This window comes from Ictidomys tridecemlineatus, chromosome 7 (assembly GCF_052094955.1).
Source record: "Ictidomys tridecemlineatus isolate mIctTri1 chromosome 7, mIctTri1.hap1, whole genome shotgun sequence".
NCBI classification, from domain to species: domain Eukaryota; kingdom Metazoa; phylum Chordata; class Mammalia; order Rodentia; family Sciuridae; genus Ictidomys; species Ictidomys tridecemlineatus.
The window spans coordinates 97,514,620-97,530,026 of record NC_135483.1 but is presented as its reverse complement, the minus strand read 5'-3'; the positions used below and the strand labels follow the sequence as shown (position 1 = coordinate 97,530,026).

Here is a 15,407-nt window from a genome sequence, read left to right as displayed (position 1 = left end):
TCACAGGACAGCAAGAATGTCTCTTCCAGCATCCCCTCAGCCAGGTGGGCTGGCACCTCTGCAGGCTGCCTCCTCTCCCAGCCCATCTCCTGCTGGAAGCTCGGTCTTCCTGGTCCCCCACCCCTCCGTCTGCCCCTGGCTCACCCCTCAGGACACACAGACACACAGAGTTAATGACCCCCCAACATTTCCTGACTCAAGTCCCCAAGTCCCCATCTTCCCACCTACTCCTTCATTTCTGTCTGAGGCACATAACTTTGGTCCAACTGTTGCCAGGCAACAGAGACTGAAATCCATTCGCCAAACCATTTAGCAGCCACTTAGGAAGTACCTACTGTGTGCTGAGCCCTGGGCTGCAGAGAGCAGGGACACCTGCTTTCACAGAGCTCTACGGTCCTTACTGAGCTCCAGGGACTCATACACGGGAGACTCTCCGCAAACCTGAAGATTCCCCCTCCTCTGCCCACCTGGACCACCCCTGCAGAGGAGCCCACTCCTAGCCTGGTGACAGCCAGAGGCAGAGCACACTAAAGAGGAAGACCTTGTGTCAAGGTCCTTCCATTAGGGACCATCATCTCCCAACCCGCCCAGGTAGCCGAGTTCCTGGAAGTCAGTGTGTTTTCTGAGAAGCCCCAAGAGAGATGCTCGTTACTTTTATCTCCCAGCAGAACCAGCAGCAGTGAGTGTGACAGAAAATGTGACTCTTCTTCAGTAGGCTGGTCCCTGCCTCTCAAAACAGAATGACTCACATAGGTTTATTTTTTGAGAAACTACTTCAGCAAGGAAAAAAAAAAAAGAAAAAATAACGTAAGCCTAGTTACCAGATAAAATATTAAAAAATGAATCCAGGGGCTCAGTTAAAACAGCTGAAAGGCTTATTGAGGGAAGTTTAAAGAAACCGAGAACAAAAATTATGGGCTCTATGTTATTTAAGGATATTAGGGGGAGATGGCTCATGTTGGAGGTATTGCTTTTTCTTGCTTTCTGCTTCTTCTTTTCCCCCCTGTGCTGTTGGGATGGAAGCCAGGGCTTCGCACATGCTAGGCAAGCACTCCACCACTGAGCTGCACCCCCATGTCTTTTTTTTTTTTTTTTAAATTATTACAGTGTTACCTAAAGAAGTTGACAACAAGGTAGAGAAATGACTTAAAGGATGTTTTTTTTTTAAGAGAGAGTGAGAGAGAGAGGGGGACAGAGAGAGAGAGAGAGAATTTTTTTAACATTTATTTATTTTTTCTTAGTTCTCGGCGGACACAACATCTTTGTTGGTATGTGGTACTGAGGATCGAACCCGGGCCGCACGCATGCTAGGCAAGCGTGCTACCGCTTGAGCCACATCCCCAGCCCCACCCCCATGTCTTTAAGCCATGAAAGGACCTGGAGACCCTGCTTCTTGTCCTGACCACTAGTCGTGACTCTGGAAAACTGTCTTGGGCCTCAATTTCTCTACCTGAGAGACACGGATGAAGTCATGTCTGAAACTATGGTTTTCCTCATGTGTCAGAAACCGCTAGGGCAGCATTAGCTAGTAGGTTGCAGCTAGGATCGCACGAAGGGCACAGGTCCCCTCCACAGCAGTGCCCAAAGGGGACTGACTGAGTCACTCCTGGCAGTGTTAACCATGCTGCCAAATAAGTCATCTCCACGTGGCAAGCTGTTTGTTCGTCAACTCCACTTCATTAGTCACTCCTTCCTGTGTCTTGGTAAGACCAAGCAGTTAATGTCATAAGTCAGGGTTTGGAGGATTGCACACATACACCACGCCGGCTTGCAAAATGTCTTGTTATTTTCCTTTGGATGTTTCCATTCGGTGGCGATGCTGGCAAGGGAGAGGTGGGGCAAGGGAGCAGTGGATGGCCAAGGACCTGCGTCTTGGTCACCTGACAGCCTGTGAAATACGTATGTGACCTCCAAGGTCCCAGTGCTACCCAGGCCTGAGGCTCTCTGCTCCCCTAGGAATCCTCCTACAAAGGACTACAGACCTGCAACTGGGACCTCCATGTGGGCTCTTGGTAGTCAGAAGAGGAGACCACAGAGGGGTATTTTTACTGCTATGGTCACTCTGAGGGTACCAAGGAGAGCGGTCATCAGCCAGAGAGGGACTCAGTCATGGGACTTTCTTTCTCTTCTGGTTGTGGATTGGATGCTGTAGGACGCAGGGGCAGGAGGCCCAGTGAGGCTGCAGTGGTGTCCCTTCTCCAAGCCCCCGTGGTGGGCGGTGGTGGGGAGAGGATGATGCCCATGGCCTGCCATGTCAGAGGAGGAGCAGGGAGGGAAAGGGGCAGCCAGGGCAGTGGAGACGAAGCATCACAGCTCCTTAGATCTGGACTCAGATGCCAACTCTGCCTTGGGGACAGTCATGAGACCGTGGGCAGTGCCTTCCTTGCTAGGAGCACCACTGTGTCTCTGGCTGTCACCCAAGGACTAAGTGGATGGTGTGTGTGAAATGAGTAGCATGTGACTGGTATGTAGGAGATGCTGGATAGAACAAATGGCTGGGGCTCTGGTTCTTAGTGGCAGTTGGGCAATTAAATGAGCACTTAGCCAGGCGCAGTGGCACACACCTGTAATCCCAGCAGCTCTGGAGGCTGAGGTGGGAGGATCAAAAGTTCAAAGCCAGACTCAGCAACTTAGCAAGATTCTGTCTCTAAATAAAATACAAAAAAAAAAAAAAAGGCTGGGGGTGTTGCTCAGTGGTTAGCACCCTGGGTTCAATCTTCAGTACCAAAAAAAAAAAAAAAAAAAAGAACTCTTGTCTGAGCTCTACATGATCCTCTTAGGAGATGGCTGGCATTGGCTTTGAGGCCATTTTCAGGGTCACTCAGTGAATGTGCATGGGGACTCTGTTAGGAATCTTGGCCCTCAGGTATGGAAGAGCCGGCTGATGAATTGTTGTTTTAGAAAAATGACAAAATAACAGAAGAGTATACCAAACCCAGCAGGTGGGTATGGAGAAGCAGATAGAAAAGCTGGGAGGGCTTAAAAGAGGCAGGGTTTTGAAGGAGGAATAGGAGTTTGCCAGACTGTGAAGGTGCCCCAGGGCAGGTATTCTAGGCTGAGGGAGATGAGTTCCGCCCATTTAGAGGACAATACAGGACCTAAATGTGATGTATCACAGAAGTGGGGTAGAGGAGGCTGGAGAGGAGGTGTGGCTCCACTGTGAACCTTCTACCCTTATCCCAAAGACATGGGGAGTCACCTTGCAGCAGTGATGTGGCCAGAGGAGAGGTTGAGACTGTTCTCTGATACTCACATGCAGATCAGATTTGGAGCAAAGGGGCCTAGGGAAACAGTGGGCGGGTTGAACACTGGATCTTGATTTAAATATTAGTCGCTGCTGCTCATAACACGGTCAACAAACATGGTCTCAAAGGTCTGCTCGACACCTGGGATCTGTGCTTCCAAATTTGCAGACTCAGGGACTTCCAGGAAGCCCAGGAGGAGTTTCTCGCGCCCAGGCTAATGTGTTCCTTAACCTAAAGAGCACAGTGGGGCCCTGGGTGCAGAGCAGCACTAGTGAGGTGCTATGGGGAGGCGGCGGATGGCAGGCAGGGGAAGCCACCAGGGAGGTCTGCTCTGGGGGACTGGATGCATAACAGACTCAGGTGCCCACGTACAGGACCCGGAGCATTCAACAGGTTTAATTAAGCACCTCCAGGTTAAGCGACTCCCTGCTCTGGGCTGCTTCATGTCAACCCTAGCAGCCTTCTGACCACGCCCCCAGACACAGCTGCCCTCTGACCACGCCCCCAGACACATCTGCCCTCTGACCACGCCCCCAGACATAGCCCCTTGGTCCGGTTCTACCTTGAGAACTTTGTGGAACAAGTTGAAGCCCCTTTGCATGGCCAGCCTTTGATGCCATCCCATCCTGCAGAGTGATGGTTGCCTGGCAACCTCCACAGAGCCTGCGGCCCTAGATAGCTTTGGAATATGGGGAAAATTACCTTGTCTGTGCCCCTCTGTGCCCTGTATTGGCATTAAAGCAAAATTGGTTAACATGACATCAAAGAGAGCCTTGGCCAGGTAGAGCATTTAGAGAAAGGCATAGGGCACTGTGGTCACAACAGTAATCCCAATTTAGGAGGTGGAGGCAGGAGGATTGCAAGTTCAAGGCCAGCCTTGAAGGCCCTGTATCAAAATTTTTAAAAAGGGGGTGGTGGTGGTACTGGGAAGAAAAAAAAAAGAGGAATTTAGAGAAAGGCCTGAAACAGCTGCTACTCAGAGGAGAGGGCTTCCCGTTCCCCAAACACAGGGCTCAGGTTCTTCCACTCTCAGGGTCTGCCCTGTCCTGGGCAGCACAGTCCTCCCAAGAACCCCACAGAGCCTCCTGTGGAGAGGAACAGCTCTTTAGAAGTCAGAAAGTATCTGCCCGCTGGTGCCACGTCTCACACTTGTAATCCCAGCTATGTGGATGGCTGAAGCAGCAAGTTCAAGGCCAGACTGGGCCACTTAGAGAGACCCTGTCTCAACATACAAAATAAAAAGGACTGGGGCTGTAGCTGAGTGGTAGAACACCTCTAGGTTCAATCCCCAGTATCAAGGGGAAAAAAAATCTAAGAGCATCAACATTAGAGTAGGAGAGACCTTGATCTACACACCACAACACAGGGCAAAAGAGGACCTGGGATTTGCTCAACGTCAAGACACTGGAGGGTAAGAATCCAGGGCTTGGCCTTCAGGCCTGCACACGACACCTGCTAAGGTCAATCTTACTTTTCTCTGTACCCCCCTCCCCAGGGCCTAGTAGAGTAGGTGCTCAGTGAATGAGTAAAGGAATGAATGACCCAGTTCTGAGATCATATACTCTACTGCTAATTTGGCTGTTTTCCCAGGAAAAAGCACCATGGGTATAGCATTGATCTGGAGTAGAATGGCTAAGTCTGAATCTTAGCTCTGCTCCTTATTGGCTTTGTGACTTTGGTCCAGTTACTTAACCTCTCTGTGCTTGAGTTTTCCTCATCTATAAAATAAGGTTAGGACAGTACTTGCCTTACAGAGATAAGACAGGGATTAAATGAATTCACAGTGGATATGTCTGTAACACTCTTAGAATGGTACCCGGAACACAACAAGCTCTTTTTAAAGGGTTCGTGACTATTATTTTTTTTTCCTTGCCTCTCATTTCTAGCAGGCTTCGCGCTTCTCTGCCTGAAGTCTGGGGTTCTTCCTCTCCCTTAGGAGAGACTGAGCCCACAGAGGCAATGGTGCCAGGTGTCTGTGGGTGGGGAAGACAAGGGCCCCTGAGAAGCTGCCAGCAAGAGAGCAGGAGCCCCGAGAGGAGCAGGGGCTGAGGTCTGTGGTTCCTTGGCAGGTGCCAGCCTTGCTTGCCCATCCCCTGGGTCCCCAACCTTTGAGGCCATGTGCTGGGCGTGCCTGGGGAGGGTCACGACATCCAGAGCGGGGTCAGGAGCTGCAGGCCCACCCAGGCTGGACCAGGGGTGGAGGAGCAGCATCTCACAGCGCCTGGGCCAGCTCTGCTGTGCGACCCGTCCTGGAGTGGGAGTGACCCTCGCACCAGCCGGCCCAGGGGTAGGGGGCCTGGAGGTGGGGTTCAGGAGCTGGAGTCGGCAGAGCGGGGCTTGAGCGCCACGGGCCTGTTTCTGGGAGTCCGGCTGCCAGCTGACACCGCCTCTGTTCCACCTGGCTCGGCCCAAAGGCCCCCCCTTTCCCAGGGCTGCTGCTGGCAAAGGAACACCATATGGCTTTTCCAAATGAATAAAAATCCCAGCCCCCCAAAATTAAAAAAAGCCACAAACCAGAAACACTCACTCCAGAAGGCCTCCGCAACTTAGCTGATGGCAGCTGAATCCTCCCAGGTGCTCAGACCAAAGTCCCCCGAGACATCCTTGCCTCGTAGCCGGCGACCCCAAGCCCATTCCATCTGCAATTCTGTGCGCTCCTGCTACCCAATCTGCCTCCGGTCCCTTCCTGGCCCTGTGCCGCTCCATCCTGCTTCCTCCACCTCCACTTCTAGCGGTGAAGCATCAGGCAGATCACCAGCAAGACTGAGTCACTGGACCCTTCACTGGCTCCCTGCTCCTCCCAAGGTTCAAGGGCCAAGCCCTTCCTTGACCTTCAAGGCCCTGGGATCTGGCTTCCATCTCTCAGGGCCTGCGCACCACCTGCCCCCCTGGCTCCAGCCTCCCAGGCCTCCCAGCTGTCCCTCAAGAATGCCTGAGGGACATGTTTCTTGTGAGCTTCCACTGAATGCACCCTGACACTCAAAGTCATGGGCAGCTGGACGTGGGCACCACCCAAGGAGCAGGATCTGCAGGTAGCCACTGGCCCAGCAGCACCAGGTACACAGACAGTCCTGGACAGACAGTGCAGGCCAAGGGGTGGGAAAGGGAGGGTGTGGGGCTGATACCTGATCGACAGCCAGGTTGACCAGCTCGTAGCGGGAGGAGCGCAGCAGAGGCAGGCAGAAGCTGTAGACGGCATGCAGAGCCGCGAAGTAGAAGCTGAGCAGCCCAATCTGCTTGCGGTGCTGCAGCCAGTGGTCCAGCCAGTCGGGGAAGCGGCGGTATTTGGTGCCTCGTTGCAGCTGCAGAGTGGCCGCCAGCACGCCAGGCAGGTAGACCAGGGACAAGAGCACGTAGGCCACACAGGGCAGCGTGGTGTTGACCACAGACACGGGCAGCTTGTAGAACTTGTTCTTGCCGTGTTGCACATAGGGGTGCAGCACGTCGCGGATGAAGTTGTAGGCATAGAAGCAGACAAAGAGCCCCAGGGCCAGGAGGGTGGGCACCTTCCAGCCCGGGAGGAGGCGCAAGGGCATGGCCTCTACCTCCCGGGCTGATGCTAGGGATCCCATGTCCACAGGCATGAAGCCCATGGCGTGCACCATCTCTGAGATGGTACGCTTGGCTTCTGGCTGGTCACTACAGATGGGCACCTGTGAGGAGGAAAGAAGACAATTATATGTGGTCACAGGCTATAGGGGTGGGCAGGATCTCAGTGACCACCTGGGCCAAACTCCTCACTGTCAGCTGAGAAAAATAAGGCACAGGGGGCTCGTCCAAGTGAGTGGTCAATCAACAGTCAGCATAAGGTGGCTGACTCCCAGGCCAGGGGTCTTCTCAGGGCCCCCTGTGGCCTCCCGGGCTCAAGCCCAGAGTGCACAGCAAGGTCCACCACTCAAGGAGGGAAACTGCAAGTGAGCGTCCTGCCCAGCTCAGGGATATCAATAGCCACAGACCAAATGCCCACCTAGGTAGCTTCCCTGGTCCCCAGGAAGAATGACTTTCGTGACTGCAGCCTGCCTTGGAGTTACTCAGTGACAAGGTCCAGACACGGGCCTGAATGTGTACCCCTGGCCGCAAGCTCCATCCCTCAGTATGGAAGTGTGCCCTTTGATGATGTCCCTTGGTTCCACAAGGACCTCAGCCCACCCATGAGGCCTTTCCCATGCCAGCCCTGCCTCCCTTCTCTGCCCCTGGCCTAGCTGTTTATTATGAGCGTCCACCCTAGTGTCCTTGGATCTCCAGGCACTCCTGGGGTCATTGTGGTTCACTAACTGAGCACTTAGTCTGTGCTGCCTTTATTCACATGATCCTCGGCCTTGCCACAAGCCTGCAGGTAGGTACAACTGTCCCCATTTTTCAGATGAAGATACTGAGGCCCGAGAGCATTTTTTTTTCCTTGCCTTTTTGACTTTTCAGGTTGGCCCCTCAGCCTGGAAAGCCCTCTCTGCTAATATGAGGCAGGTCCAGATCAAAGCCCACTTTAGTCTTCTCCAGCTAGCTCGCTTGCTCCGGTCCCTCCAGACCCTGCACCCCACTCTCACCCACTGCAGGAGTTCTGCCATGCAGAGTGTACTCAGACCTACAGTCAGGCTGGCCAGTTTCTCTGGACTGTCTCACAGAGCCTGGCACCCGGCTGGAGTCAGTGGTGGGCATTCTCCCACAGGTGTGGAGTCTGGCCCTCCCCCCACGAAGGTGCTGGTGACCTTTTTGGCATTAAAACCCACCTTGTCTGAGTAGGAGCTCCTCCTGCCAAGAGATGCACACAGCTCTGACTATTCTCCAGAGATCTATTTCCCCTCACCAAACCTGCTGCTGATTGTCCTAAGAAACTTTCTCAGTTCTTAGAAGCCCTTGGCATAAACCTGAAAAAGTGTGGGACCTGCCTGTCTTCTCAGGGCCTGGTATGGAAATGTGTTCTTTTTTTTCTTCCTGACTCCAGTTCTGCAGGCAAAGTCTCTCCTGTTTGGCTCCAAATACTAAAAAGTCACCACCCTTTTCTCCTCATCCCCTGGGAAACCAGTCACCATAAGAGAAAGAACATGAGTGCTCTGATTTGGATCAAGAACTCCTTCAGGGCTGGGGATGTGGCTCAAGTGGTAGCGCACTCGCCTGGCATGCATGTGGCCCGGGTTCGATCCTTAGCACCACAACAAAGATGTTGTGTCTGCTGAAAAAATTAAAAAATAAATATTAAAATTCTCTCTCTCTCTTTAAAAAAAAAACCAAAAACCAAAAAAAAACAAAAAACTCCTCCAAAGGCCTGTTGAAGGTTTGGTCCCCAGCTGGTGGCACTATTGGGAGGTGGCAGAAACTCTAGGAGGGAGTAAATAGCTGACAGTGTATCCCTGAAGGGTATATTTTGTTCCAGCCTTTCTGTCTCTTTTTGACTAGTCACCATGAAGTGAGCAGATTTTCTTTACCATGCCTTCCTGGCCAACATATCCTGACTTAGCATTGGCCCAGAGCAATGGAGCCAGTTGATTGTGAACTGAAACTTCTGACACCATCAGCCAAAATACATCTTTCCTCCTTTAAGCTGATTTATCTCAGGTATTTTGTCACAGTGACAAAAGGCTGAGCAACACAATAGGTTTCAGACCCATATGACTAGGATTCAAATCCCTCATCAGCTATATGCTTTGAAATAAGATCATCAGCATCTCTAAGCCTCAGTTTCCTGGCTGGACAATGGAATTTGGCAGTGATGTGCAAGATTGGCTAAGATAAGGTGCATATAAAGCTTGGCATGCTGATAGCCCTCAAAGAAAATGAGCCATTTATATTTATTGTGATGATGGTTGTTATTCTCCCTGAACATACCTGCCTGTTCCCATCCCTTGGGCCAGCCTGCAGGGTCCAGGCAGAGATGACGTTGAAGGCCTTGACCACCGTGCAGGTGGGGAAGAGAGAGGCCAGGTATTCGGCGTTGGACTCGCGATGCTGGAGGTGCTCCTGCTCCGTGGGATTGCTCACGTCCACCAGGATCTTGCCGGCTAGCTGGTCACTGAGATCACACAGGGAGGAGTAGTGCTCCCGGAACACAGCCACGAAGATGACTTCTGGGGAGCTCACCGCCTCCTCTCTCAGAGTCACCTGGGCTGAGGAGGGGAACAGCCCGGCTGTGCGCTTGGGATTACGGCTTCCCACCACCACACTGAAGCCAGAGCCTATAAGGTGTGTGGCCAGGGAGCGGGCAAAGTCCCCACTGCCCAGAATGCCCACTTTGGGGGCCTTGCTGGGGGTCTCTGCGAGGCTGCCGTCACTGTCCACCAGGCGGCGGCTGATCAGTGGCTTGTCCATCTCTCCTGACATTTTGGTGGCTGTAAGAGAAAGCAGGAACTCCATCACTGAGTGTTCCCTCCTGCCCCTGATGCCCCCTTTTGTCCACTGTGGAGGGTCACACCCTCACTGAGCAGGCATTCTCTGAGTGCTACCATGTGCTAGCATCAGGGGACATGCTGAGCAAGACCAGCTCCTGCCCTGAGGAGGGCACAGACTCAGGAAGAGGAGGGTGACAGTCTCCTGCCCCCCACCCTTTGCCTCTCCTGCAGAATTACCTCCTCAGGACAAATTGGCAGCAGGGGTGGGAATCCTGGGAAGGAGGACATGGCGCTTACACAGCCAATGCTATGCAGTCACATACTTCTTTTCCAAAGGATTATGCTCTGGACAGTGTCACCAGCCAGGAATGGCCACTCAACCCAGCCTCGTCATGGGTGTGTGTTGTTGTCTGTGGTCACTGGCAGGGTTAACATGTTCCTGGGCAGGGCCTCCTCTTATGACTCTGGCCGTCACTGTTTGTCACCGGGCCTGGCACAGACCTGGTGCTCAATGTTTGCTGAATGAATGGATGAACACCAAAACCCTCCTCCGAGGGTCTGGGGAGACATGGGAATGAATTGGACCCTGAGATACGGTGGGTGCCCTTTGATGGGGTTTAGACTGGTGTACCCCAAAAGCTCATGAGACGATGCAAGAAGGTTTGGAGAAGTGATTGGGTTCTAGCCTTAACCTAATCACATGAATTGACCCCCCCCCATGAGATTCACTGAGTGGTAACCGGAGGCAGGTGGGCTGTGGCCGGAGGAAGTGGTTCACTGGGGACGTGGCTCTGGGGTATATGTTTTGTATCTGTCAAGTGGAGACACTCTCTGCTTTCTGATCGTGATGTGAGCTGGTGCCCTCTGCTACTCCTCCACCATGATGTCGGGCCTCACCTCCAGCCCCAAGGAAATGGAGCCAGCTGTCTAGGGACCGTGACCTCTGAAATCCTGAGCCCTCAAATAAACTCTTCCTCCCCTTCAGTGGTGCTGGCCGGGTCATTTAGTCACAGCAGTGAAAAAGCTGACGACTGAAGCAGGTGGGAAAATGACATTTTAATTGCTACCAACTTCTAATTGAAATTGGCTCTTTCCTTCACGTATGAAGCAACGAACCACAGAGTATTGGCAGGACCTGTGTGTCACCAGGACGGATCGATGTCAAATCACAAATTCAATTGTCAAAGAGTTCTCTGAGTACTAGTTAAACTTACCTTTAATTTCAAATTACAGTAGAGTGGGGATTCAATCTGCAGAACCCCACCACCACCACCACCACACACACACACATTAAGGTAGATAGTAAGTCTGCTACTGGATCTTGTTCCTTATGTGAATGCATACTACGTGCATGCACGTAAATAAGCATGCATATTACTAAAATGCATCTCTTTCATGGTACTGGGGACTGAACCCACACATGCTTTACCACTGAGCTATATCCCTGGCACTTTTTATTTTGAGTCAGGGTTTCACAGAGTTGCTCAGGCTGGCCTTGAACTTGCAATCCTCCTGCCTCAGCCTCTGAAGTTACTGGGATTACAGACGTGTCCCAGTTTAAACTGGAGAAACTGAGGCTCAGAAGGGTTGAGAACCTGGTTCCAGGCAGTGACTGTCCTTTGAGAGTTACAGGATACAGTTCCCATCCTGCCTCTGCCCCCTTAACCTCTCACTCTTTCAAGTGGTTTTAAAACATCGCCCTTCTCTCTTATAGGACAGCAGGGACTGGCCAAGCTAAGGCCCTGTGGGTGGTTTTGTGGCGACCATGCCTGCTTCCTGACTCCAGTACCAGGCACTCCCCGCACCCCATCTCACCAGACTTGACCTCCTGCAAAATGGGAAAGGAGACTTTCTGCTTGGTTCTGGGACATTCCCCAGTGAGGGAGATGAGCTACCCTTTGTTAAGTGCCCATGGGCTTCCTGACCCACCCCACCTTGCAGACTTGGAGTCACACACCATGACAGCAAGGGCTGTGCTCTAGAAGGAGCCAGACAGCCGGGCATGGGAGGCTGAGGCAGGAGGATGGCGAGTTCAAAGCCAGCCTTAGCCATGACGAGGAGCTGAGCAAGTTAGTGAGACCCTGTCCCTAAAAAAAATACAAAATAGGGCTGGGGATGTAGCTTAGTGGCCGAGTGCCCCTGAGTTCAATCCCTGGTACCAAAAAAAAAAAAAAAAAAAGCCAGACTGAGAGCTCAGAACAGCACTGGGCACGTGTTAAGCACTTGGTAAAGGGCAAGTGATTACTAAGCATATACTGGTCGCCAGCAGAAGCCGAGCTCTGCACAAGCAGCAGGCAGGAGGAGGTGGAGGAGGAGGAGGTGGAGACCCCACCTGAACCCTGCTGGCCCCAGGAACAGGATGAGAGCTGGTGGGAGGGGAGCCTGGGCAGCGGCTCCACAGACGAGCATCAGGGACCCTCCCAGAGATTCCAGGGTCCCTGTGGTTGGGAGGGTCGAGGCTTCCCCTGTGGTCAGGGAAGGCTGGTTCGGGCATCCCAGCTGTGCAGAGCCAGGGGGCAGTTCTGCCCTGAGAGTGGGGGAGGGGAGCACACAGGGGCTTCCAGATGGTGTTCCCACACTTGCTAGGATGTGGATCCCAAGTAGATCCCCTCCTGGTCAGCAGCCTGTACTTGTCTTTGCTCAGGTCCTCCTGTCTCCTAAGTAAGTGTGCGGAATGCTCAGAGAAGTCTAAAGACGGGCGAGACACAGGGGCCACTCTTGGCCGGTGCCCATCTCATCTGTGCATGTAGGGGAGGGGGGCTCGGATAAGAACATTCATCAAGGACTGGACACTGGGTAGCTCGGAGGGGTGCAGGCCTGGCTGGGGCTCTTGTCCAGGGGAAGCCAAGGAAGGCTACACACATACACATGTGCCACCTGATGGTGCATGAAGAAGCCCAGATTGCTTACTGCCTAAAAACAAATGGAGCCAACCCAAAGTTAGGGAAGGCTCTCAGACTCAGACCTTGAGTCTTACCTACGCTATACCCCAGACCCAGCGTCACAGGTGGGAAGGGATTGTATGGGATGGCCCTCAAGGTCATTGCTCCAAACAATTTTGGAGCAGATTTGGTATCTGCTTCCTTTTGGGGAGTTGAAGGGCAGCCACAGCAGAGGGATGTCAGTGGCGGAGGCCAGGAATCTGGGGCCGAGCCCATCTCTGTGCCCAACTGGGACACTGGAGTATCACCAAATTTATCTGAGAGGCTTCTCTGACATGAGCCACTGAACTAGATCCTCTCCAAGTCCCTCCTAGTCCTGGCAATCTAGCAATCCACTTAAAGTCCCTGACAGCTGGGCATGGACCTGGAATCTCAGCTACTCCAGAGGCTGAGGTAGGAGGATTGCAGGCTCGAGGCCAGCCTCAACAACTTAGCGAAAGCCTCAGCAATTCACAGAGACCCTGTCTCAAAATAAAAAATAAAAAACGGCTGGGGTGTAGAGGTAAAAGCACCCCGGGGTTCCATCCCTATTACCACTCCCCTCCCGCCTACACAAACATGACACACCTCTAAAGCACTTCTTACCAGGACATCAGTCCTTGGGACAGGAAAATGCTGGGTGGACAGGTCACCCTGTGAGACCTCCCTGCCCCGGGGCCGCTCCTTCCTCTGCATTCCCAAGACAAAGACAAAGCGACTGGAGTCAGGGGAGCTATTAGGCAGGTGGCTGAGGGGGTCTGGGCCAGGCTGCAGGGGTCAAGTCATGGTCACAAGGTCACTAGCTAGCTTGGGCAAGTTATGTAGCTTCCCTGTGCCTTAGTTCCCTCTGTTTCAAGGCAGGGATACTGGTTTACTTCCTTAAGGGTTGTGCCAGGACAAAGGGGCTAATGTGTGGAAGAGCTCAGAGTTCTGTGTGTATGTGCGTACACACACACACACACACACACACACACACACACACACACACACAGACTTGTGTTGTCCTCCAAGTTCCTCATGGGCAGTGGTCACGTCAAATTCTGCCCTCCTGGTGCCCAGCATGAAGCCTGCTGCAGGTCTGAAGGCCAGTAGGGGTGGGGACAGGCTGATGATACAAGTCCTGGAGGCTCCAAAGGCCGAGGTGTCTACCGGCTCTTGCTTGTGCCTGTGGCCTGAGCATGAGGGTGGATCAACTGGTCTGGGCCCAGGCTCTCAGGTTCTATTTATAGGTCCAGTGAGAGAGCAGAGAGGGGATCAAATTGCAGCTGCTGGGTGGAGGCCTGAGGCCCACACAGCCCTGATCTGTGGAAAGGGCATAGAGGTTTGGATGTCCTGATACCTTGGTCTCTGCCTAGACTTGCCTGTCCCCTCTCACTTCCTAGCAGGGCCAAAACCTGGGCTGTGATTGTGGCTGGGAGACTCACCTGGCCCAGAGGCTGCCTGTCAGCTATTGACTGTCGTAAGGACAGCACACAGGGCCCTTCAGACCCACGCCAGAGCAGAACTCCTTCCAAAATGCATTATGCACTTTAAGAGCAGGCAGCCAAGCCCTCACCCAGGACCCAGCAATCATCCCAAGCTGCTGGGTTTCCCCTTGATCTTTTTTTATCCTTTGTTTTTTTTTTTTTTAAACCAAGGATTTAACCCAGGGGCCCTTAACCACTGAGCCACATCCCCAGCCCTTTTTATGTTTTATTTTGAGACATAGTCTCACTAAGTTGCTCAGGGCCTCACTAAGTTGCTGGCTTTGAACTTGTGATTCTCCTGCCTCAGCCTCTTGAGCCACTGGGGTTACAGTGCGCCACTGTACCTGACTAATCTTTTTGTTTTTCCTTTCTTGGTGCCGGGGATGGATCCAGGGCTTTGTGCAGGCTAAGCTCACGCTCTACCACTGAGTAACACCCCTCGTCCCTAATGGTTTCAGAAAACATTTTTGTAGGTTCTCCACCTCCTTTCTCACTGTCAGAACTTTGCCAAAGCTGCCTGTCCCCCACCCCCAGGACCTCCAACTTGCTCCAGACAAGAAATACCCAGAGCAGACCATGAAAAAAGTGAAGATGAGCCAGGTGCAGGCTGGGTGCAGGCCAGGTGCAGGCTGCAATCCCAGCCACTCAGGATGCAGAGACAGGAGGATCACAAATTGGAGGCCAGCCTCGAGCTCAGCAACTTAGCAAGACCCTTAGCAATCTAGCCAGACCCTGTGTCAAAATAAATAAAATGGGCTGGGTATATACCTCAGTGGTAAAGGGCTCATGGGTATGAACCCCCAGTACAAAAAAAAAAAAAAAAAAAGGAATGAGTTGGGCATATGCAGAGTATGTACCTCTAATCCCAGCTACTTGGGAGGCTGAGGCAGGAGGATCTTAAATATGAGGCCAGCCTAGGCAACTTAATGAGATACTGTCTCAAAATAGGAAGTAATTTTTAAAAAGGGCTAGGGGAATAGTTCAGTCATAGAATACCCTCCTGGGTTTAATTTCTAGTACCACCAAAAAAAAAAAAAAGTGTTCACCAATGTTCATAGTCGCATTATTTGGAATATCCCAGAAAGTATAAATCACCAAATGTACATCAATGAATGAATGAATGTTGAAACTAAATGGCCTATCCATATAACGGAATAACATTTAACCATAAAAGGGAACTAAGTGTCAATACCTGCTCCACCATGCATGAACCTTGAAAGTATTATGCTCAGTGAAAGAAGCCAGTTGCAAAGGGCCACACATTATATGATCATACTTATATGAAAAGTCTAAAGTAGGCAAATCCAGAGATGGAAAGAAGATCAGTGGTTGCTAGGGAATGTGAGGCTCACAGAAAATGGCAGCAAATGCTTACCATCTAGGGTTTATTTTTGCAATGATGAAAATATTACAAAATTGATGGTGGCGATGGCTGCTTAGTTCTGAACAGAC

At 52.1% G+C, this 15,407-nt stretch overlaps 1 protein-coding gene across 2 annotated transcripts in view; it reads right to left on the bottom strand.

Annotated features, from left to right (window-relative positions):
* Positions 1 to 15,407, bottom strand: part of Steap3 (STEAP3 metalloreductase) — a 67,298-nt gene that overhangs the window by 38,564 nt on the left and 13,327 nt on the right. For both annotated transcript variants that reach the window (XM_078017242.1, XM_013355745.4), the window contains exons 2-3: positions 9,069 to 9,568; positions 6,371 to 6,898 (exon numbers count right to left, since the gene is read on the bottom strand). In XM_078017242.1, coding sequence (XP_077873368.1) covers positions 6,371 to 6,898; positions 9,069 to 9,560 — 1,020 coding nt within the window. In that variant the 5' untranslated portion in view covers positions 9,561 to 9,568. The remainder of the gene's footprint in view (positions 1 to 6,370; positions 6,899 to 9,068; positions 9,569 to 15,407) is intronic.